Source organism: Rhamphochromis longiceps, linkage group LG11 (genome assembly GCF_057381845.1).
Source record: "Rhamphochromis longiceps isolate RC_006_pf linkage group LG11, R_longiceps_female_GT1.1, whole genome shotgun sequence".
In the NCBI taxonomy this organism is placed as follows: Eukaryota; Metazoa; Chordata; class Actinopteri; order Cichliformes; family Cichlidae; genus Rhamphochromis; species Rhamphochromis longiceps.
Window position 1 is genome coordinate 18090828 of NC_140567.1, and position 25850 is coordinate 18116677.

At 41.4% G+C, this 25850-nt stretch overlaps 1 protein-coding gene across 3 annotated transcripts in view; it reads left to right on the top strand.

Moving 5' to 3' along the window:
- The window catches only part of rims2a (regulating synaptic membrane exocytosis 2a), a 155580-nt gene that overhangs the window by 524 nt on the left and 129206 nt on the right, over positions 1-25850 (top strand). For 2 of the 3 annotated variants that reach the window (XM_085422585.1, XM_085422580.1), the window contains exons 2-4: positions 273-467; positions 23974-24006; positions 24836-24928. In XM_085422585.1, coding sequence (XP_085278711.1) covers positions 289-467; positions 23974-24006; positions 24836-24928 — 305 coding nt within the window. In that variant the 5' untranslated portion in view covers positions 273-288. The remainder of the gene's footprint in view (positions 1-272; positions 468-23973; positions 24007-24835; positions 24929-25850) is intronic. The other variant, XM_085422581.1, reaches the window with a different exon arrangement.

Genomic DNA, 25850 nt, shown 5'->3' on the forward strand with positions numbered 1-25850 from the left:
GAAGCCTGTAGTTCCTACTTTGACGCCTATTCGCACAGCACGCTGTAATAATAATAATAATGATAACAACAGTAATAATAATAATAATGATAATAATGTTCATGATACCGCTAACCAAGATGTCATGCTGTCGGTAAGCCGCGGTGCCTTCTGCAAACCACACCAAACCAAACCGAACATTTAGCGGCTTTAACACTAAGAAAAGAACGGTAAATAAATAAATAATAGCGGCCACGATGCTGCTGGTTGACGGTGACTTTCTCGTTTTTTAGCCACTGTGTGTAAAAGATGTCTGCTCCACACGGGCCCCAGGGCGGCCCTGGCCCTGCTGCTGCTACTCCCTCAGCGGCCGGCGCCATGCCGGAGATGCCGGACCTCAGCCACCTCACCGAGGAGGAGAGGAAGATCATCCTCGGCGTCATGGACCGACAGAAGAAGGAGGAAGCGAAGGAGCAGTCTATGCTAAAGTAAGCGGAGAGAAAGAGAGGGTGTTAACAGGCGGTGTCGGTGCTGTTTGGTGAATAAACCTTGTGTGTTGGTGGATTGTCATTAGACACAGCGTGTGTACATATCTCTGAGATACTGGTGGCCGTGTTGACTCTTGACTTCCAAGCTAGAACTTTTTGCTGTCGACCACTAGCGGATAGTAGGCTACCGGAGTGATTATTACAAGGTCCCCTTTGCCTGGCTGACGCTTCTTGACTCCCCCCCTTTTAGAGCCTTTCCTATATTATTCTACCAGCTTGGCATCAGTGCTGTAGTGCAACATGAATTTCAGGCGCTTTCCTACCACTTTGTTGTGGCTGTGGCTATAGCTGTAATGGGTTGGGTTTTAGCAGCGGCGCCCGCCATTTTCACGTAAAAAGCACGCCAAATAGCTTAACCTTTCCCCACGAACGTCATCGAGATTACACAATATGACACTGGAAAGATCATTTAAGGTGTCCTTTGTGGCAATGGCGCACGCTGGTGTGTGTGTGTGTGTGTGTGTGTGTGTGTGTGTGTGTGTGTGTGTGTGTGTGTGTGTGTGTGTGTGTGTGTGTGTGTGTGATTTCAACGTTAAAGTACCCCCCCTCTCGCTCCTCTTGTGTACAGATGTCGCTCGGAGCTGTTTCAGCACCACGGCGCTGTCCACTGTAGGGTTTTAGCTTTTTTTTTTCTTTTTTTTTTTTAAGGTGGACCGGAGTATTTCCGCCATCATGGCTCTAAAACTATCACCGCCTGAGCCATAAATCTCGTTTATGGTGGGATATTACCCCCACTCGTCTTGACCTGTTATAAAGAAACACACTCTACTGATGGACTGTTAATTAAAAAAATGGCTTTGAACCCGTTTGGATTTTTAAGAGAGAGGGTTATAAATGTGGGCCTTAAATGTTTCCATCCTGTTGATTTTCTTGGGGTTTATCTTTTTCTTCAATGAAGAGCTGCACACACTTTTGGTGCTGCATGGTTTTTACTATTGTATTAGAATGCAGCATAAATATCCGATTGCAGTTTAGGTGTCAAATGTTTTTTTGTTTTGTTTTGTTTTGGGGTTTGTTGTGCCTGAGAGCTGCAGCAGGCTGACTGGTGTTCCATCCATCCTCTCAGCAGGTGCCAGTGACTTCAGTGTGAGGGATGTGTGGCACTATCACTGGGAGCTCTTTAGAAGGATTAGAGCTATTGTTTTTTCCCATCAAAGGGTAAATATTTGCAACATTCCTAATGGAGAGAAAGTTGTGCAATCCCTGCCCAGTGCTGCTGCATGATGAACATGACTCATGTACTCCAAGACATGGCTACCTCAGCCGCTGCGGTGCGTGCTGGGTGATTCATCCAGGCTTTTTCTGCCTTTCCTCCCCTTTCACTGTCTCCCCTCATCCTCCCTTACTCCCCAACAGCGGCATGTTTTTCCTATTTCTCTTTCTCCGGAGGTAAAGGGAGATTGTCAGCTTTAGTCACTCTTAGTCTGACAGTGATGTCAAAGCCTTGTCATGACTGAGCATGGGCAGAAGAGGCTGTTCTTTGCGACAGGCGTGACTGGCTGTCTCACCATAATGTTGGGTAACTTGATGCACGCCACACAGGCTGAATGGACACCAGATGTTGGGAGGTCAAAGAGGCCTTTGTTTGAGTCGCTTTGCATAAGAAGCACTCTGTGTTTTCTTTTTGGTTTTCCCCTTTCATGCCTTGGTTACTGTGTGTTTGTGTGTGTGTGTGTCTGTGTGTGTGTGTGTGTGTGTGTGTGTGTGTGTGTGTGTGTGTGTGTGTGTGTGTGTGTGCGTGCAGGTGGGGGGGGGGGGGAGTTACATCATGTACTGAATTACATGTGGCAAAAGAGGTGGATTTTACACTGAAGGGTGGCTGGCACTGTTTTGCTATCTATTGAGACTCTGATTTGACCGTCTGACTCCTCTGTGGCCTGATAGTAAAGTTTCCTTTCGTGCAACAGGATATTGGCTCAGTTTTAGAATGCCTCTCTATACATATGTGGTGACTCATCCTGATTCATCAAAACAGTAGATCCCCACTTTCTTTACCTATGAATCACACAAGCAGAACATATCCCGGAGTAGCATTAATATGCTCAGCCCTGGCGTAGGTACAACCGCAGCGGATTAACTTGTCATTGGATGGTTCGTAGCATTTCCAGCAGTGTTGGAAACAAACACCTCCACACCGCAACAACATCTAGCCCTGCCTGTGTGGTTCACGCATTTCTGCTGTTGCAGTCCTGGTCTGATCCCACAGCAGCTCTGATAGCTTTTCTGGAAAGTGGCAGCTTGAACATTGAAGTGTGTAATATTACAGAGGGAATCCTGCGAGGATGGAGGGATGGATAGAAGAGAGAAAGAGAGAGAAGCCTCCAGCTGCAGGGCCTGCCAACTTGCTGTCATCTCACTGGAGGTGCCACGGTGTGTGCGTGTGCTGAAAATGTGCTGCCCCAGTGAAAAGTGTATAAGGCAGCGGCATACGTATCTGTAGCTTATTTTCTTTCCCCAGAGGCTCATCAAAGTTGTAGCCTTTAAATTATATTTCAGTGCATAATTCTAACATGTCTACCTATAAAAGACAATTAAGCATATCTCCAGGGCCATTTGTTCCATTATGGAGAATCCTCTGGAGCTATCAACTATCCTAGCTTTCCATGGTTCAGTGAGCCCCTGAGCAGTACAGTAATGATGGCTATGGGACCCCCACTCATGTAGACACTCTGTTTCTTACAGCAAGGTATCAGCTGCCTATGATGGGTTACCCACAGAATGCCTGTAGCTCCACTTCTTTTTTCTCCCTCTTTTCTAGTCCTCTAGGCCTGCATGCTAGAGTGTGGGAAGAATAACTGTTTGAATAACTTCAGTGGCACAAGTCTCACCCCACCTACCTATCAGTGACATCAGCAAGCGCTGTCCTATTTAATTGTCTGTTCACTTTAAACACCACATAAGTAGCATCCCAGTAAATATGCCACTTTGTCCTCTTCTTTGCGACCGTGTTCACCCCGTGGATCAGGGGGTACTGTGCCATTTGTTCAGGGATCGCCTTTGACAGTGCTAATTATACTGTCTGCCTTGAAGGAGGGACTCCCACTGAGATGCAGCTATTCCGGGGCTGTGAGGTGTCTGCTGCTCTGCCATCTATTTGGGCTCCCCCCCTGAATTTAATCGCACACAACAAAGTATGACCTATTTTCTGTATTTGGGAATACCTTTTTTTCTATATTAAGGTTATTTTTTTAATTTTCATTTTATCTAAAAAGACCCCCACACTAGAAATTTAAGCATCATGTATCATAGCATAAATATAATCACTAAAGCTTTTAGTGTTTTTATGTAAACATGGAATGCAACAATTCCAAGCAGAAAGAAAATCATATGTGAAAACAATGTCAGTGAATTTGCTGTGAAATAAAAAAACAAAATAAGCCACCATTGTAATATTGCACTTTCATTAACTCGCAAGACTAGTATTATAAGAAAAGGATATCCAAAAATGCAGGGGTATCCTAACTGTTAGCCTCTAATGTGGGTTAAGATCTCAAACAACTGTATCCTACAGTTCCTCGAATGCAGCTTGATTGTATCCTTCTGCCATAAACCCACCATATACAATAAAAGGTCACTGATTTCAAGTCCTCAGTTTGTAATGTTGATTTTCCATTTCTAGTCTCAAAACCCAAGCAGGGTAATCCTAATGACATCATCACAGACGCTGGAAAACTCTCTCCAGAGACAAAGAGCACATTACACACATTACTTTCACAGGCTGACTACAGCCCTCCGTGATGGGTAAACTGTTCATCAGTTCCTTTTCACTTCTCTTTACGACGAGTCGCCTAAAAACACAGATTACACTTCTGGTTAGCATGCCTGTCAACAGCTATGATGGCTGGTGTTCCACATGAAGCGCATTGGCCTAAAATTAGCTTTGATTGATCACGTCCCATTTTCCGTTAACTCTTCCCTTGCTCTTACCTCCCCTACCCCTGACATACATGCACACTCAAAAACTTCCGCCCCCTACCCCAGCCCTGGATCCTGGTCATTTATCTGATTGTGCCAGAGAGCTCAACATACCAGCTGGGGTCAGAGTTACTCAGAGGCCCTGTGTCCCTGGAGGCTATAGGATCTCAGGCCTCCTGAGGCTGCAGCAGTTGTGGAGTACTGTACTCACACACATCATACAGAGGTCTAAGCCTCTAAAATTCTTGTTCTACTCTACAACTTAATACTTTTTCATTGAACAAATAATACCACGTGCTAGATTATGTTGGCAGCAGTAGTGATCTGAATCCAAGCAAAATATTAAAGCTTGTAATGTCTGCGAAACAAAATTTAAATGTAGAACAGAATCTTGCAAAAATATACGAGGGGAGAAAATGACAGCTATCATATTATAGGATGAGAAAAAGCCAGTAATGTAAACTGTAAATCTGACTGTATCTATGTAATGTTGATGGTAAATTAATGAATTCCAATAAAGCAAATTTCAATTTGACAAATTAAAAAAAAAAAAAAAGAGTCGTATTATTGTGAAATAAGATGAGGCAATGCTGATAAGCTTCCCACTGGACAGTTTACAGTACACTCCCTCTCTGTTTCTCTCTCTCTCTCTGTCTCTCTAGTCCCCCTTAGCTCACTCACCCATGCTTACTCGCCTTCCCATGCAGAGAGCAGATTCTGTCATGAGTCTCCCATCCCCCATCGCTTTTCCCCAAGGGAAAAAATAGAGAGAGAAAGTGGAAGAGAAGATGTCTTGACTCTGCAAAGCAGAGCACACGCCAAATGAATACATCATCATGCTAATTAAAGTATCTGTGTGTTTTGGTTATGGACAGTTGGTATATTTTAAGTAGTTTGGCTCAGTTTGATCTAATGTGACATGATTTACTGTATATAATACACTTTAAAACAATATGTTTACAAGCAGAGATGGGCAGTAACACGTTACTTGTAACGCGTTACTGTAATCTGACTACTTTTTTCAGGTAACGAGTAAAGTAAGGGATTACTATTGCAAAAACGGTAATTAGATTACCGTTACTTTCCCGTAGGAACGCTGCGTTACTGCGTTACTAAAACCGTGATCGTTTTGCAAGAATGTCTCATGACAGTGACGTAAGCGAGTGCGACGTTCGTGACAACAGCTGTGTGCGGATCAACGGTGCATCATATATTGAGTACGGGAGAGAGTATGAGCGTGCAGCGTTTAAAGCGTGGAAGTACTGACCTTACTTTGAGTTTGATTCCATAAAAAGTGACAAAAACATTAGCGTCCATGGTGCGTGGGAAGAAAACTTCTTTTTAAAGCGAAAAAAACCCCTAAACTTCCAAGCAAGCACCGAGTGCGCAACAACGTAATGGGAAACTCACAGAGAAACTCGCAGATTCTTCCACTGACCGCCGCGGCACACCTGCACCAGGGTAAACCTCCGCCTGCCCCACTCCTGCTTTACAGGTGAAAATAGAGCAACAGGACCGCTAGTCTTTGATGTTATTTATTTCCTGCTGTGTTTTACTTGCATCTACAGTATTTGAAAGAGTGAGGGTAAACACACACAAAAAATATATTTTATGCGTTGTAACGCGTTACTGCCCATCTCTGGCTGGAATGTGCAGAAAATAAGTTTAAATGGTGAACAAATTTCTTCCAGTCAGAGAATGTTGCATATAATTTAATTTTAGCTTGATGCACAAAGTTAAAAGGTTAAAACTAATAAAACAAGTTTTAAAAAGAGACTTTTCCATTTGATTACATTTTGTATGATGGATTATGTAGAAAAAGTAGAATTGGGCTGAAAGATCTATCACTTTATCACCTATTCAGGTTGTAAATCGTGTTTTTAAAAAGTAACTAAGTAACTAAGTAATTACTTACTTTTGAAAATAAGTAATCAGTAAAGTAACGGGATTACTTTTTTGGGGAGGTAATCAGTAATTAGTTACTGATTACTTTTTTCAAGTAACTTGACCAACACTGTTTACAAGTACTTACAAGTAGCTTGTAAGCCACTACAAGTGGGTGTAAAGCCATATATCTTCCTTATATAAAAAGATTTATCACAATGTTAATGAACATTTCACTGATACATATTAGCTTTGACACAATATTAGCCACTGATGTCTGTAAATGCTTTGTTTTTTGTTTTTTTTCGTCCTCTTCAAACGGCCCAGTACCAGCTTTCATTTTGAATATGCTCCCAGGATCTAAGAAATATACCTTTAAACATGACATGTGGAGTAATTTTAGTTGGTTAGACCATTCCCTGCTTGTTTACCTGTATTTTACATGATTTCAAATACCTTAAGTCACATGGGATGGTGATATTACACCTAAAAAAAATTCCAATGCGTGGAATGTTCCATTCTTCCGCCTTGGGTAAGACTGGAATATTCCACTGCTGTTGGACAGCACAAATGGAAGATTCCTGTTGGTGGAACACAACGACAAAAGAGCCACTGTTTCCATGAAGTCTCTCTAACCCTAACAAAGGCTTGTATGCCAAAATGTGGCATCCAGTACAGGCATTGTATTATTGTAAAAATTATTGTATTATTATAAAGAAAATGCCTCAGACTACTTCTAAGCTTAGTTTATTGTTGTTAGCTCAGTTTCGGTTTACATGAAGTATAGATAAACATATCATGTTTTTAGCTGCTAAATTCCTTATTAAATTTGCCAATATGTGGCTAAATATCTCTGCAACCAGCATAATTCATGAAAGCCCTTAGACTGAATGCCACAAAACCGAGAAAGTGAGCTGATTTACAGTTCTCTGTAAATATAAGCCACATCCTTCACATTCAGTACATATTATACTATATGGACAAACGTACGGAGCCACACCTCTTCATCCTGAGGATGTTTTACCAGTCGGTGGTTGCAGGAGTACTGTTCTATGCTGTGGTGTGCTGGGGGAGCAGCACAGCAAGACTGGAAAAACTAATCAGGAAGGCTGGCTCTGTGGTCGGCATGAAGCTGGACAATCTGGTGACAGTGGCAGAGAAAAGGACACTAAAGAAACTGCTGGACATTATGGACATTATGCTGGGCATCCTCTGCACACGGTCGTAAATAATCAGAGGAGCCTATTCAGCAACAGGTTGCTTCTCCCAAAGTCAAGAACCAACGGACTTAAAAACTCCTTTGTCCCGCACGCCATCAAACTGTTTAACTCCTCCTTGGAGGAGAGAGGGAGAGGAAACAGGGGGACAAAGCTGAGCTGTAGTGCTTTTTTTCCACTGTGCAATATTCACAATATTTTTTTCTTATATTCGACTGTGCAATAATCACTGTGCAATAGACTCACTCAAATGTGCAATCCACTGGTATTCCTATTTATCCATATTATATATTCTGTATTTATATATATGTATGTGTGTATATATGTTTTTATATATATATTTATGTTTATATCCTTGCTCTCATTCCCCTTTATTGCATCTGTAACATGCAACATCTGTCGGTGCTGTGCGACTGGAAACTGAATTTGCCGGAGGAACCCACCCGAGGGATTAATAAAGTTTCATCTAATCTAATCTCTGTAATCTATCTTGGAATTCAGTTCCATTGCCACACTGTATAAAATATAGCATTTAGCAATGTAGTCCAAAGCCATGAAGGCAGTTTGTGAACGTTCTCCATCCATCCTACCGTTTTCTAGAAGCCCAGACTTCCCTCACCCTGGCCACACTGATTTGTTCCCGAGGCAGTCGAGATATAATCTCACCAGCGAATCCTGGGTCTGTCCCAGAGCCACCTCAATTGGCTCTTTTCAATGTGGAATGAGCAGCGGCTCTAGAATGACTGAGCTTCTCACCCTGTCTCTAAAGCAGAGCCCATCCACCCTTAGCCAAGCAGCTGCTGTAGTTGTAATGCATGCTTTTAGCCATAAAGTATGTTTTAACCTTTTTTTTCACAATACAAATAAGAGCAGAACATCTGGGCAATCAAATGTTGCTAAAACACAAATAAAACATTCACGTGTAGCTATTTTCAGTTCAGGATTAAAATACATCTGCCAGTTATTTATAGCACTGGGAGCATGTCTGCAGGATTAACTACAGATAAACAAACATGTCACCTGATGTAATAGTGTGTAATGGCTCATAATATTTTTTGGTCTGTAATGTAGATCTGCTGGTGGGATCATTTTAGTCGTGTTAACAGGGATTTAGTGTTTAAGAACTTTTTTGACAATGCCCTGTTGAGTCAATAACAGGGTTTGTAAAAGAAGAGAGAGCACACGTGATAGGCTAGAATGTGTTAGGAAAGCAGAAGAAAGGGCAGGGAGGAAAGGAAGTGAGCAGGGACTGGGGGGGGGGGTGAGAGGGGAAAGGGAGAAGAGAACATCACAAAGAAAATGAGAGGAGAGACATTGACGTCTGTGATGCTATCAGGTCCCGTTGCTGATATGACAGCCTCAGTCTTCATTGACAGAGCAATCAGCCTGCCATCTCCCATAGCCTGCTATTCTCCTGCGTGGCACAGCACAGCACTGGGCTCCATTGTCTCTTAAGGCTTTGTTCAAAATAACATCTGCATTTGTCAGCATTGGTTTTTATACTTTCTGGGATCTTATCCCTCAAGCAAAGTTTGAAGGGATTTTCCTGCCCCTGGCTGTGCAATCTAAAATGCCCTTGGTGAAACACGACTACAGGAAAATGTTTTAATAGGTTGTTGGAACTAGTACAAGCAATGCATATTAAATTGTTGCTACCCCAGCAAATGATGATTCCTCTGTACTTATTATAATATTATATGTTAAATAATAGTTAAGCAAAGGCTCAAGCAACTTTCATGTCTTATTTAATTAACTGTGTTTAAAAATTTCATTTCTATGGGTCCGATCACAAGAAGTTAGGTGGGCAGATAGACATAGCTCTGTTTGTATTGCAATTTTTATGTGACTGTGAGTCAGTGTGTCATTTTGTCTGTTAGAAAGTACTTGAAAGCGATCCTAGTGATCCTGGACTGAGCCAGAACAGAACCCAGCAACAGCTTCACTACTAGAACATCTGGCCTTTTGTTATGTAAGCTTCCCAGCATGCTGTGCAAGACTAGCCTGAATGAGAGCAACACAATGAAACAGAAATGCAGCTATAAATGAATAGTAGTGCGGTAAAACAAAGAAAACGGAGAAAAAGAGATAAATAATGAATGCAAAAAAGGAACATCAGCCAAATAAGAACAAAGAGAGCAGAATCATGAAAGGGAAAGGCACTGCGAAGCTGACACTTTATCACTTTTATTGCCCATCCCCCGTCCCCATCCACCATTATAAAGTCCGTTTTGGAAGAAGATATACAGCATCTGATCCTCTGAGGGAAGCCTAGCGTATCTGAAGAACATGTGTGCCTGCTATAGAATAGCTGGTAGCGTCAATGTTAAATGTATCTCTAAGGGTAAAGTGATGACACGCTTGAGATGAATTTATCATAACAACAATCTTTGCTACTGATTTCTCAAAATATGAATCTAAGGCTGTGGCACAGGAATTGAGCACTTACAGCTGTTAAATATAGTTCAATGTTTGTACTGCTAACATCTATGTAGATGCTTTGTGAACAAGCAAGCAGGAGACAAACTGAAAGCAGGAGAGACAGTGACACCTGCATGGGAAAGTGAAGCCACTGAATGGCCAGTTACTAAAGGTGGAACGTGGCACCAGGTCATCTCCAGCTGACTGCGTTCAAAGAGTGAGAACCTTCATGCTGTTAGTTGGACTATTAATAGTGGGGACACTCAGCTTTCCGCAGTGACCGGCATGCAGCCAGGCATCCAAGAAACCCAGACAGCAAAGAAACAGAACCATCTCCAACAACCATAAAGACAAAGGAGCTTCTAACGAAGAATCATGTTAATTAACTGAGGAATTGATTAATTCATCTTCCTTCTTGACAAATAAGTGTCATTAACAGATCTGACACCCATCTAATAAAACCAAAGTGACTTATTTTCATCAGAAGTCTTGATAAAAATTTTTCCTCACAGATAGTTCTGTCATAGTCCTCTCAGATTCAAAAACATACTTATTTGCTTTGATAGCTGAAAAATCTCAAATACACCAACAAAAATGCTAACATTTCTGCCTTACAGCCGTAATCAGTTTCATGCTCTGATGAAAGCTAAATGAAGGTTACCCATCATCTCTGGGTATACAATGCTGGAGTAACATGATTTTGGTTAGGGTACTCTTCAGAGACTAAATACTCATTCAATTGTTCTAATTCATAAGAAATAACAACAACTTCAGGAAGGAGTAAAATTATACTAGAAAAACTAAACTAGAAAAACTGAAATTTTACATATACCTAAGTGGGCTTACGGGTCGTTTGATATAGTTTTTAAAACTAAGCAGTTAAAAGTAGGCTAGTTTTATTCATGTCTGCTTCCACTTGCTATGCAAAGTCAAGCTAACTGTTAGCCTGACTTAGCGTCATACTAAGCAATATGGTATCAATGTTCCTCAAGCAACTCTTGACAAGTAAGGAAATAAGAGTATTTCCTGAAATCTTGAACAATGTTTTAATGATGATTTTGCTCTAAAAATATATGAATCCTTTTCTCCTGTAGCCAGGTCGTGTTGGTTGAAGCAGAGTAGATTAGGGTGACCAACCGTCCTCTTTTCCCCGGACATGTCCTCTTTTCACGTTCTGTCCGGGGCGTCTGGGGGGATTTTCGTGATTGATAAAAATGTCCGGGTTTTACTATATTCCGACAGAGGACCCATGTGTTTGAAGTCATCCCCGAACTGCTGCTTTGTGAGCGCTTGTTCTGCACTCGCAGACGGGACAGACAGCGCGCAGCAACACGCCTAATAATGTTTAAAAGATCCCAAAGCACAAGTCCATCTTTTCAGACAAACTGCAAAAGAAACTTCCCTCGTACGATCCAGTACTGGTAATTTTTCTTATGCAGATGAGGCATTATTTATGTACCATTATTTAATTCCAGAAGCTTTCAAGTTATTTTTTTGCACTTGTTGACTTGTAAAAGCCTATATGGCATATTTTATTTCACAATTCATTAACCGCACAGAGGAGGTATCGTTTAAATATGTTAAATATGTTTCTTTAAGCAAGTTCTTCATGACTGAGCCAAGTGTCCTCTTTTTTGGAAATCAAAATACGGTCACCCTAGAGTAGATACCACAAAGCCCTTTTCCTTCCCTCCGTTCATTTAGTTACTTTCTCAGTGGCAGACTATGATCTCACCATGGTGAGTTGTGGCATACAGAAAGGTCCACACAAAGACCTCTGTGCTAAATAGCTAACTCAGTCACAAAGCTTAACTAACATCCAGTTATACAATAGCATTAGCTTCAGTGAATGTTGCTAAGGAGGCTAAAACTTAATCCAAAAGTTTTAGCTTCCTTAGTAACAAAAGTGTGATCTAAAACACTTGTCGAAGTGTTTTGGATCAAGTTAAACATGTAAGCTCACAGGTTAAATAAGGCCCTTTTTTGTTAAATGCACAGGCAAAATATGCTTGATTTTTATGAAGAAATACAAACGAGACACACTGTTTTTGTCCTGGATGTTAAAATGAACCTGAACAGAAAAAAAGTAGCGGGTACAGACTTAAATTTCTAGATTTGGCTACTTTTTTTCTTGTTTTTTTCTCGTTTGTTTTTAATCACTATCAACTCAAGTTAATGTTGAAATGAAAAAAAAAAACACCCACACAGTTAAATTGCTAATATCCAACCCCCGAGATGCTTGGTGTGTGAGCTAATGTATTTAGTAGCGGTAGTTTACACAGGCCGGTCTAATCTCTCTTTCTCCAACGTGATTGTGTGTCTCTCCACGTTATGCTCATTCAAGACTCAGCTAGTCAAAGCAGGTGCAAACTGGTGACTCAACCATGTGCGTGCAGCAGAGCCGGTCCTTCAAATATGCCTTTGTGTGGCAAAAAACCCCAAAAAACCCCAACCAAAAAACCTTATGGATCTAAGGTCCTTTAATACTGTGCCCAGAATACATTCTAAAAAATGGAAATACATATTTTGCTTCTTTGTTATTATTTCTGCTTTCTGCTTGCTCTCTATTTTAAATATATAGTATATATTGTTATGGTTATTGTTCTTCCATCATGAGTCAGGTTAGATATTATGTAATGCTACACAGCTTTACATGTACAGTGGATGCAGATGCTGCTGTAGGTAGCCGACTGACATAAATAAAGGAGGATAAAGAGCAGTGCTTATGGTGATGTCACAAATACAGCCGCAGCTCTTATATAAGCCCACCATTTGAACACTGCACACAGGCACTACCATGTAACCTACAGTGGGATATATTGTACAGCATATAGGCCACCGCTCACTCTGCCTAGAGCTAATGGTGGCTTTAAAGTCATTATCCAAAAGATTCAGTATCTGCCGTATTCAGCCTTGCTTGGTTTGTTGGGTGTGTACTATCAAAACTGAACATAAACAGTGACGAGGCCTGTCTCTCTTCCCCATCGTCTGACACTGATCAGGACGTTGGTGGGCAGAGGGAGCTGATGTTGTGATCCCGGGATCGTGCTCCGTCACTGAAGTCTGATGGAGGATCTCCCACTAATCCCTTAATATCTCCCATCCCACTGAGATACTGCCACCATCGCCATGATGATGCTGACGTGGCCTGGATGTGTAGCAGTGGATGATGGCGAGGGGAGAAGGGTCCTTGCACAAACACAAAGAAATCCTTCTTTTGCAAAATGTAAATGCAGCTCTCTGAAGCGACACCTCAAGAAACGGAGTGCAGGCATTTAAAGCCACTAAGCATCAGGTGATGAGGAGGGGGGCTGGGAGCTGTTTTTTTGTAGTTGGTGTACAGAGGCTGGTCCTTATCCTCGAGGGGGCAGATGCTTGAATAGTTGTTGCTTTAAATCTGTGCAGAGGCTGCTAATGCAAGGGAATCCTTTTGATTTGAGCTTTTACAGCAGCTACACTCAAACACTTCATTCTGCACCATCAGACAGATGTTGACAGCCACCAAGTCCAAGTTAATTCAAGTCATACAGTGTCGTGGCGACATCTGTTCATTTGAATGAGCATGCTAGTCTTTTAGACTGTGTGTAGTGTATGCAATACATAAAACATGATCCATGGTGTGGGACTTCATATGGTGTCTACGGGTGTAACCTGTGTGCAGAAAGGTGATCTCAGCAGGCTCAGTGCTTGTCTGTCTGGGTACACTGCTTGCAGTTTAGTTAAACAAGCTAATAGTGATGTGCTATAGTGATGAATTGTGACAGGAAGGAGTAGAGCAGGCTTGGCCAACAATAGGCGGGGTATCTATTACCTCTCTATTGTTAGCTATGGCTGGGCTATTATTATAGACATTAGACAGCTGACTGCAGTTTCAGTACAGACCACAACAACACTGTCGAGAGGCTGTTGTATCTGTTTAAAGATGGGGGCTGATGGGAGGTTTGTTGAGGGGAAGGTTTGGATAGTGGCATGTGTCAGAGAATGTGATCATAATCATCACCACTCTACCCTCATCATGGACACGAGGAGGAAAGGCTGAAACTAGGTTTTTGCTGATTATGAGACTGGAAATAATACGGGGGGATGGAGAAATGGCATTGGTGCTTGAGAAGTGTTCTTGATGCTTCACTGTTTATGGTACGTGGGAAGGGACGAAGGAAGGCATGAAGCTGCCTTCAGCTGTGTTTGTCTAGAGACTGAGTTAAAACGCAGGGGGGTGGTGACCCAGCCACGGTGGGGCTGAGGCTAAAGTTCTAGAGCATTCCCAGTGGAGCTGTTGAGCCTCGCATATAACAGGAGTTGTGACGTTAGCTAGGGACAATGTCAGCTGCCAAGAAAGTGCTGATCACAGCCATTATGAAATGTATCTCTGTCAGGATGAATAAAGTGGGCTGACAGGAGACGCAGCTAAGCGTACACATACAGTGAAAGACGCGGTTGTACACACACCCATTATTAAAGCAAATACGCTCATATACTGTGTGCAAAAACACAAACATGGTGCGTCACTGCCTCTGACTAAATGCTTCTCGTACTGTTTATACATGATTCGCTGTATGGTGAAGTTGCTGTATTAAAATGACATATGGATATTGTACATATGCTTCCTGTAAGCTTTTGCATAGAAATATACTTATGAATGTGTGGGCTGCTGGGTGATTAGCTGACTCTTTGCCACTTGGAAATCTCTCAGGAAGAGAGATATGGAGCAGCTCAATTGAATCCTGGCAGGTAATCTAAGGAAACAGATGGATTTTAGTTATATTTGGCAGCAGATTAGCCACTTCCCCGTTGCTCAGAAAAAAAACCTGCTGTTGCCAACTCCTGTTTGACAATCTGAATATTAGTTCTTGGTCAGGAGGTCTGGCTTGCGCACTGTTAAATTGCCTATTCTGATGAGTGCGCCCCGTGGATTCAGTCCTATCTTTGCTTTCTAAGGCCCAGCTGTGGTAGCTGGCCAACCCCTTCCACACCGAGGCGCTTGCCCTCTCGCCGTTCCTCCTGCCCTGCCTATCGCGCCTTGCCAGTGCCCCGTGCCAGAGGAAGTTATCAGCACTTCATCCCCTGCCCCTAATCCTCTACAAGATGGAGAGAAAGTGTTAAGTAGCCCTTCTCCTGGCATTTACTGGAGAGGTAGAATGAAAAAAAAAGTGTCTCAAGATCTAATCACCCATCTTTAAATGAGCAGCTATTTTTAGCCCCCTCTCTCTCTTTGTTTAATATTTGGTAATGTACAGCAGAGGGGAAAGTACAGTAACACAGTCTTAACGTTACAGTAATTGTTTTAAGGTGATTTAACAGAGAAAAGAATGTTATACTCATAAATATACATTGTTTAGTGTGTAATTATATCTTCCAGCAAATGCATGAATTCTCATAAACTTAGTGCATTAAGAGTTTGAAGGAGCGGCGCCAGCTATGTTGCCCCGCCATGTTGAATACATTAGTGGAGATGGACATCACCATTTCGCCTAATCACATTTTATGTATGTGGCGAGACACTGCCCATATAAGTAGTCCACCTTATAATTTAGTCTTTCTTAATATGTCTTTCTCCTCCACCTCTTCATCTGCCTCCTCCGCCAATGTGCTCTCTTCCCTTACATCCACCTCATCCTCTTCATTCTCACCTCAAGCCTCATCTCCTGAACTGAAGTCAGGGCTCTACAACGTGGATAAACATGCTTATTTATTCTCAGTATTATCACAATTACTTGTTGTCAGCAGATTAGATATGTTTCCCTCCCATCTTCGGACAGCTGACCGACTAAACGCAACAACAGCAGGTTATAAGCTAATATTATACCAGCTAACGTTAGGCCACAAGTGTCCTAAAAGTCACGCTTTCCCTCTGATGAAGAGTTTGATAATATTCTCACATTGTATAAGAGTTTACTCTCTAAGTGTCTGTGTCCAACAATGTTAGATTTACTTTAAAGATGTTTCGCTAACACCAGATAACAGCAGCTTACAGTGGCTAAAAACAGCTAATAGGGGCTAAGAGAGGCAAAAACAGCAGGGCTTATAGAAAAATTCAGGATATCCTTAACAACTCACCTCAGTATCGCTGACATCAGACAGAAGTGAGAGTCACTGACTCATCAAATGAGTAGACATGGACAACCCGAATATTGACAGCTGAGGTAAACAGTGGACTGTCAGCCTACACCCACTACAGATAAGCAGTTGGCCACAGTAGTTTCCCCTAAAGTGGCCACTGAAGCCAGGAAGGAAACAGAATAAGCACCAGTTTTTCAGGGTTTTTAGTGTAGTGGGGATAGCCTTATTGTTTATGAACTCCTATTGTTTTGTTTAAGCGTTAACAAAAAGTCTAAAAAAGCTAAATGATCATTAGACTAATTAGAGATTAGAGCACTCAGAGCGCTTTGACAAATGTAATCCATCTATTGCTCCCCACATGAACTCTTTACTGTGTCTCAATTGCAGGCGAGTTTAAGGGATTATTATTAAATAGACACTGTTGGCATATACCAGGTGGCAAGTTGTATCATACAGTAAATAAGCCCAGAGTAAAATTCTGCTGGGCCAGTCTCCGATGAAAGTTTTCCCTAACGGTTAGTTGCCTGTGAGTGATTTCAGACAGACATTAACCTCATCTCCTGGCAGTACTGACTGACCGGGATGTGTTAATGATATATGTAGTTTGTATTTACTCACAGAGCCAGATTACTCCCTTATGATCCAATTATCGCTCAGTCTGTAGTGGACTCAAAAGGTCTGTGGGGTCATTGCTTAGCCATGAGATCCTCTATCACAGATTTTCTGTTCCAGTGTTGTAGCCAAGGCCTTATATGACCCTCTGCTTAAAATCTGTCACCCACAGCGGGTTGCCAATATTCTGTTCTCAAACGATTTAAGGGGACATCTGTAATATTTCATTGCAGAGTATCTTCTCAGACACACAGTCAGTCAGTTCTGAGTGCAAAGGATCCCAATCAAGTGAACGCGCTGATGCATGTGGATCTAAATGCGCAGTAGAGGTGCTTTTGTCACGATCTGCAATAGATATTTAGTGATGAGCAGGCTTGTTGTGTTCTGCTCGTGGCAATCCCGGCCCTGTCAGTCTGTCCCTGAGGAGGAGACTGCCCGGTACACCTCATCATAGCCCTGCTGCTCTGCTGCTGTTCTGTCAATATGTAACTGAGTTTCTACTCAAAGAAAGTCAACTGAGAGTTATCTTCTAAAACTGCACGACATGTGCTGTGAGCTGCAGCTTATTTAGAATCAGTTAAATGTACATTATGCTTCTACTGGTCTTGTTTCCTTGTTTTTTAAAAATACTTTCTCATGGCAACTTAGACTGGGCTGTGTGGAAATATCGATTAAGGTTAGTTAAATAGTGTGCCATTCGGGTCCTGCTTGTTTCCTGGTTTCTGTTTCTTTGTTGCATGCACATTAGCTGTTGGTGAACCTGCTGTGGTGCAAGTTGTTACTGCATTGTCCAGTGCTGATTCAGGGCTTGTTACGCAGCCGTCGTATCAGTAATTTTGTCTTAACACAGCTGTGACACAGGAGCAGCAGTTTGAAGATTGCACTGTTTAAGTCGAGGTCTAGCTATGCGTGTTAGACTCCTCTCTCTGGTACATCAGAGATGCATCAACCCAGATCTCTCAAGGATCTCACCTCCCTATGAGTCAGATTTAGAATGAAGCTGATGCAGCTTTTTTTTTTCTACAACAGTATCCTTCTTATAAAGTGCCAATTTGCATCCTTTTTGCTGTGGCTGGTGTTAAAAGCGTGTTCATCATTTCCTGTATAGATCTCTTTTTTAAAACATAAAAGTAATTCACAGCAACAAGTCCAAACTCATCAGCTACTTATACACTTAGCTGACAGTAAAGAATTAGAAAAATCTCACACAATGAAATGAAAACTTCTTTCAAGTGTACTTATAAAATTCAAAGAGAATCTATTTGTTTGGCTTCAGTAGGTCTGTAGTAGTTATCATCTTTGGTAATATTTTTGAATGACCTCACAGAGCCAATACATGACTATTTTTGTCCACAACACAAATACATTTATTTTGCAGTGATTCATTAAATAAAAAAGGAGCTAAAAGACAAAATAATAATAATAATAATAATAATAATAATCAGCTAATTGTTTCTAGAGCCTGCCACATTTATTAGCTGTTTGTGGATCTATCCACGTTATAAGTCTTGATGTTGCATACTTTGTCCACAAGAGGGCATTTTTGAACTTCCGCGTTTGGGATGCCACAAGCATAAAAACTGATCGAGTGAAATCGGGCGTAAACAAGTAAATAAAGAGCTACACATAAAAAATGTTGGAGAAATCCCATGTTTACTGTATCTGAAGGGAAACAAATATCATCTGATATGTCATAATTTCACCAAATGTCAGTAAAGCTACTTTCAGCTGCTCCCTTGACACACGGATCCCCTTCCAGACATAAAGGAGATTTGTGTTCCAGCTGGAATTAAATAAGCAACCTTTTGCTTGCCAAGTAAATCTGTTAACCACTACACTATTGGAAGCACGAAATAAACACAAAAATATCAGTACTCCACTGGTCAGGCTGTAATTGTTTCAGAGCTAACTCCTTCAGCTGATTGTCTGGCTTTTATTGAAGGGTGTTTACAAGATCTTTGAAAGTGTTGTGGCACGGAGGAGACCAAGTGCAGAGTGCAGAAAACAGTTTCTGCGCTGTGCAGCCCTGTGGCTTAATATAGATGAAAAGTGACAATGCAGAGCCTGAAAAGTTTTAGGTGTTTTCTGAAACAAGCATTTCAATGCTTTGCCTAAGTAAAAGTTTTAGCATCAAAACAAGACACAATGGCCCCTTTCTGAGTCATATGTGTTATATTACTGAGAAATTAATGCGTGTTTTATATTCTGCCAGGCAGCTTTTTATTTAATAATAAAGAATGGTAAAATATGCTGAAAAAGTAAAAAAGTAAAAAAAAAAAAAAAAAAAGTAGAAGCAGAAAGCAGTAAAACAAGAAATATTAAAGTTCATATACATTCAGACTGCAATTCAGTAAAGCACTAGAGTAAATGTACTCTGTTAGAGTCCATCATTGGTCACATCCACACTCGCTGTCAGTGGTTTTGGCATTTTAAGATTAACGATCTGGGAGCATCAGGCAAGATGGGCACTGCCCCATGCCCCAATCTGGATACACATTCAGTAATTTGTAACTAGACAGGGATCCAGCACCTCTGTGGATGGCTGCTAGTTCTATGTGTTGCTGTTTTCTGGAAAAAGAAAGTTATCTCTTAGAAGCTTATGCAGCACATCTGTCCACTAGAGAGCAGTGCAGCATCAGTCATTGTGACTCAAAGCCACTGAGAAAAAGCGGAAACTGAAATCCAGGAGCAAATAAGAGTAAAGATAACAGCAGGATGTGACTTTTTAAAACTCCCGCACAAACTTACTCTAAACTCTGAACCATTTATGTCTTTCATCTGTCTTTTATGTCTTGCGATGGTCTCATGTGATTGCAGAGAGCAGGTTAAACAGACAGAAAACAGGAGACTGCATCTGGCCTGGAGGCCTCCGCAGCAGCCAGGATCCCGAATACGTCACTTGTGACATTTTACACTCACTCATTTCACTGCCCCATGTCAAATAATACACAGAGCACTCACACACACACACACACACGCACACATGTTGATATGGTGTGCATAAATGCATAGTCAGATGCGCGCTCTCTCTCTCTCTCTCTCTCTCTCTCTCTCTCTCTCTCTCTCTCTCACTCACACACACACACACACACACACACAGCGCCCGGCAGCTGTCCAGGCAGGCAGGCAGGCAGGCAGCAGGCTCGATCAGATAAATATGAGGCTTGTAATGCGACCACAGAGACGGTGCTGATGGGATCAATAAGGAACGGCGCTGCAGGTCATCGGGAGAACACAGCGAGAGGATAAATATGGACTGGCTCATCGGAAAACAGAGCAGCGAGACTGATGGGTACACAGGACTATATCTTTTCTCGTGTGTTCTCTCACCCGTCCGACACAGATCAGATGGACAGATCTCTCACTTTTGCTGTGCTCTACCTCTCGCTAAACCAGACTGTTGTGAGGCTTCAGTGCTCCGTTCTGATGCTCTGTGTGACTCTGCTTTAGCCTCAGCATCTTTTTGGCAGTTTGAGTATGTATGTGAAGTATGGGATGTTAAAATGATGGGGTATTCTCAAATATGGCTTAACAGGCTTAATGTGTCATTACTAGGCTTCTATGGGCTGCCACTAATAAGGGGTAAAGTAAGGGTTACGGCTACTATTTTTAGTTGGGACTGTTTCAGAGGTTATTTAACACGTTAAACTTGAAGGTGGGCAGCCTTGCTTTGAAGCAAGAAGATCCTGGGTTTGAATCCACTAGCCAGCATCTGTGTAGGGCTTGCATGCTCTCCCCAGTTATTCTGGCTTTCTGCCACTGTCCAAAGACATGCATGTTAGGTTAAGTGGTCAATCTAAATTGGCCGTAGGTGAGAGCATGAATGCTCATGTCTATGTGCTAGCCCTGCAATGGACTGGCGACTAATACCTGGGCAACTTGCCTCTTGCCCTATGACAGCTGGGATGATGGGATGAAGCAGACAAAAACTGGATGCATGTAATCTAAATGTTTTTGGGATTTGGACAAAAATAGTTATATGGGCATATTGCCTTAGGTCCTGGTCATTTTATTAGCAATACATAAAAAAAAAAAAATAGGTGAACCAGTAATGAAACTAATCATTATTTGCAGCACTACATGTAGGAATCAGACCAGTCACACACAACAAATTAGCTACTGTTGCTGTGATGGTCAGAATCAGACAAAATCCAATTAACACATTCCATTTCACACGGCTATATAAAGCCGGCAGCTCACTAGAATAAGCGGCGATCAGGTGTGCGGAGGTCTGGTGTGTGATTCTCAGCTGCAGATGTCTGTGTTTTGCTTTAAGTGACATTTGCTCCTAAACCAGGCGACAGCAGCTGAGCTTGCAGCGCCACTGATAGATGGTGTACAGACACAAGACGGTCACACGGTGCTTGCTGTTTGTGTCTGTGTCGGTGTAAATTTGGTGTTTTGTCCTGGTTGCATGTATTTTGAACTTCTAGAGATATCACTATATGAGATGCGCGTCATTTGAAGAGAATGCGTGTTAAGGGATGCTGCGTATGCAAGCTGTTACTCCTATATTTGTCCTGTTTCTGAGCTCCTGTGGTCATTAGAGGGGATGCATGTTATATGCTGCAGGACAAAAAAAGTTCTGGCTTCTTGCTTTGATTTCAGTAATGGAAATAAGTTGATATTGAATCTGCATTGTTTAAACATACAGATTGACATGCTCATTAGGTTAATTGGCAATTCTAAATTGGCTGTGGGTTTGGATGTAAGAGTGAACAGTTCTTTGTCTCAGTGTTACTGGTCTTATAGTAAACTAACAACATGTTCAGGGCATACCCCACCTCTCTTCCCGTGACAGCTGGGATGGGCTCCAGCCTCCCCTCATGACCCTGTTGGATAAGAAAATGAATGCCCTGATGGATGCTAGTATTGAGTTGCACCCCTTCAGAATAGATTGGCATGATATTGATACTGGCAGATTTTTGGGCAGCACCTTCATTACATGATCTCCACTTGCACCACTTCCAAAAGTTGCTCTGCTGGATTCAGATCGTTATTGTCGAGGCCATGCTTATTGTCATGTTCAAGAAACTACGCATACCCACCCTTATTTACAAGACGCTCTGGTTAAACTGTAACCACCTGCAAAAGCATGATGTATTATATACTACTACTGAATATGTTATTGAATATGTAGCAGACCGAGCAAATAAAGTTTCAAAATGATTCAGCGTTTTTACAGTAATTTGGATGTGCCCAAAGTTTTCCAGATGCTGTTGTTCATGCCTTGGTTGTAATACTCGTTGAAGTTAGAGCTGCCTTTCTATCTGTGTTTGAACCACGCAGACCATTGTTCTCCCTCATCAGTGAGGCATTTTCATGTCGAATGCTGCATTTGATTCCTTGTAAACCCTAGAAAAGCTGCTGCTTCCCAGCAAATCATCAAATTCTGGAATTCTGCCCATCTGCCACCAACAGCAACGCCAATTTCAAGTCACTTAATTCGACTTTCTTTAGTTTGAACTTCAGCAGTTCTTCCTGTCTACATATTTAAATGCAGTGAGTTCCTACACCGTGATGGACTCATTAGACAGTTGCTTCGGCTAAACAGGCCTAATCAACAAAGTAAGTGTATATACTGTACTTTATGTACAGTTGTTCTGATAGTAAGTTATTTAAATGATCATTTCTATGTATCAGTTCTACCAACGCAAACTGTAGGCCTGATAAATACCTCATTAGAATTATCAGCTGACATGGCAGCAGTTTGTCCCCTAGCTGACTTCTTCAAAGCTCCACACAAACATGTATTATAAGCTGCTTCATTTTATAATTTATTTTCAAGGCTGAATACACCAAAAACAAATCAAATCCCTCCCGTAGCATTCTGCAACGGTTTGGTTTTATTTTCTTAGTTATAAGAGGATTTCTTCCACTACATCAGTGCAAGGTAAATTGAATTTTGTTGGTGCGTGCTCATAGCACTTAAATCTGCAATTACTCTAGAAAATCCAGAGAACACGCTGTAAACTTTTTGCACTGAGACTATGTCTTTTATATATTGTAGTTCCAGTGAAGAACTTTCTGGAAGTTGCGAAGCTATATGTTATTTATCCCGAAGTCTGGGAAATAATAAAATAACATGATAACTGTGTTACATGGTTAATGTACTACTACGTTTAAAGTTCTATCAGACACACACTTCAGTGGCTGCATCAGGGGCAATTTAGGGTTCAATAGTTCAGGATATTTCAATATGTGGACAGCAGAATTTTTAAGAACGATACCGATAGCAATATGAGGCAATTTAAAAATCTGACATACTGGCTGATTTTTCTCTTTTAATGTCACTACAATTATGGATGATTAAATCTTCTGCCTAGCTCTGCTCGAATCAGCTGGTTGTTGTGTTTTCGTTGGATTCCAAACACATGTTGGCATCAGGAGAGCTGCAACATCAACACTCATAATGTGGTTGAAGGTGTTTTGTTTTTTTTTTTGTTTTTTTGTTTTGTTTTCATTTATTGGCTATTATTGTACATACAGATATATCTGTAAATAGGTAATATCAGCCAATGCATTGGCCCCACCAGTAGGTCGGTCAGGTTCTAATAATATCAATACTCATACTGTGACACCATATGAGTTATTTTTCCCCACTGAATCTTGTTAGTTAGTTATAGATTTTCAGACCACAAACTACACCTTGTGAACTTTCAGTATAGGTTAAACCTCGCTGATGACTTGGTGTAGCTAATGTTTACACAGAATTAGTTACTACTTCCAACCTTGCCTCACAGTGCTGGTCAGCAAGTAATTGAAGGCAGTGCTCAAGTGTCACACAGCTGGACCGCACTCCCTGGTGGTTACTTTTAGCTTGTGTTTGTTGATCTTTTCCAGTGTTTCTGGAAATTGATGAGCTGATGCTGTTGATGATGGTGGGGGTCTTATCACTTATAGATCCACCTTAGTGAAGCTCTTTGTGCAATAGGGAGGCGGATTTGGATTTGAGATAGCCACAGCATCAAATTGAATGTTTGTCCACGGCAGAAGATTCAGTATGAAAGAGGGTGTTACTCACATGAAGCGGTCATTTTTAATTTAAGTGTTATCTGCGTCACTTATTTACATTACGTCATTTTTAAAATCTTCCTGTGAGTTTTCTTGTTTACTTTATTACCATTTTCACAGCTAAATTGTTGTTTTCATGAAATCATCATCTGTAATATATTTTTTAAATATTGTTCTTGTTAGAGCGGGATAATTATTTATGTCACACCCATCTTTAATGACATCCTCATTGTTTATTTTTTTTCCCCATCTTTTATTGTTTTCCTCATCTCTTTCTGTTTGATATGCACTGAGCTGCGCACACTTTTTATTTTTTTATGTTTTAGGATCAAAGAAGAACCAAAGCCTCAGCCGGCACAGTAAGTAAACTGCATTACCCAGTGTGCTCTAGGCTTTGACACTTCTTCCTGTCAGTCGATGCTGCGTGCTTCATGTGGCTTTCTCCTCTTTGTCTGGGAGTTTAATAACAAAAAGTCATTAATGTCTTGGAAAAGAGTGGCCCGTTTTAATGAATAATTTCTCAATGAGTGAATCAGGTCATTGAATTTTGTGCTGTGCACTAAACAGCTGACTTCCATGACATCAATGACATCGGCTTCTCCTTTCTTCCAGCTTTTTTGCAGCTAGGTCCCCAGAATCTTTCCCTTGTTCCTGATATCTAACTGGCTGTTCATCTTCATTCAGTGTATCATCTGCACTCTGGTTGGCTGGGTAGTCTAGTAGTTCAACTGCTAGTGTGGAGTAGAGCCGCCTGTCCTGCTATTCTGTACTATAGCTGCATTGTGATTAGATCTACCTGCAGGGCTAACCAGTCAGACAACCTGACCCCCACTGCACCAAAAAGCTGCTATAAGTGACATTTACTGCAGCTCTCATTTCCATTGGCTGCAGAGCTTTCCTGCTTTTCTGTCCTTCCCTCAAATATAGGTCTGTCTGAGTCATCTTTCCTTCTTTATCTTTCTCTCTGTATTTCTGACACTGTGTCTGGTTGTCAGTGTTCCACTAATCGCTGCTCTGCCCGTGTCCCGGCCTCCTCCTCCTCTCTGCTCTGGTTATAGTGAATGTCCCTGCTATTTTCCCACTACTTAAGAACCAGCCTGCTTCCTAAAAGCCCCCTTTCTGAACAGATTGTTTTCTCACATGATGACTCATTGCGATGTTCCAGTCACACTTTGCTTATTTGAACAGGTGGTTTCCCTTTAGTGGGATCACTGAGCTGGTAAATAACGTTCTTCAGCCCCAGCAAAAGTCCCCAAATGACAAGGAGCCAGAGCAAAATGCGTAAGTAAAAGTACAGACCCCTTTTTGATCTTCTCCCAGCAGGAACCGACATATAGTGGTGGGTGAACCGAGCAGCTGGATTCACAGGTTGTTTGGCCATTGGTTGATGTGAGACAATGATTAGAAATTTCTCAGTTTGCTGGTTTAAGCACATAGGCGAGGGGTGCTGTGGAAGTGTTGTGCCACAATGAATTTAACTTTAATAAATGACATATTTATTGGCTGTAACAGGTCACTGATCAAGAAGACAGAGAGCGGAGTTAGTCTTATAATATATGTCGGTGTATTCTTAATCTTTGATCAGGACTCTAATACTAAATCCTGTATAAATCATTGTTTACTTTAAGGTTATTTTATAATAATTATTACATCTTTCCCTACCAAAATCCATCACTTATTAAATTCCTGTTAAAATTGAATCTTTCATTAACAACCACACAGATAAACATTTTAGCTAGCTTGATTTGTTTTTATGAGGAATAGAATATAGAGCAGGAAACCAGTTTCACAGCTGCTAGCTCCACCAAACTACGATAAGGTCAAAGTTGGGAGGTTGAGATAGTTGCTCCGTGTCTAAATTCAGATTGTTTAACATTGTAGAATTCAGACTTATTACTCATTTCTCTGAATTTCAATAGGGTACAGGGACATGTGGTGTACTCAGTTGAAATCTTTTGAATTGTTTATCACTATTGTCATGCTAGCTAGTGCATTTTGTGAACATTTGCAAACTATTGAGATTCTCAGCACTCATGTTAATTTCTTCTATGAAGGTGATAATAAATGAAGATAACATTTGTAGAAAACGTAACCACCAAACATCCCCACAAATGTGACTTTACTGCCTGTAAAAAATATGATGGTGTTAACTGCTGCTAGCTAGCATTACCTTGCTAATGGATCCTCCTCCTGATGGCTGAAA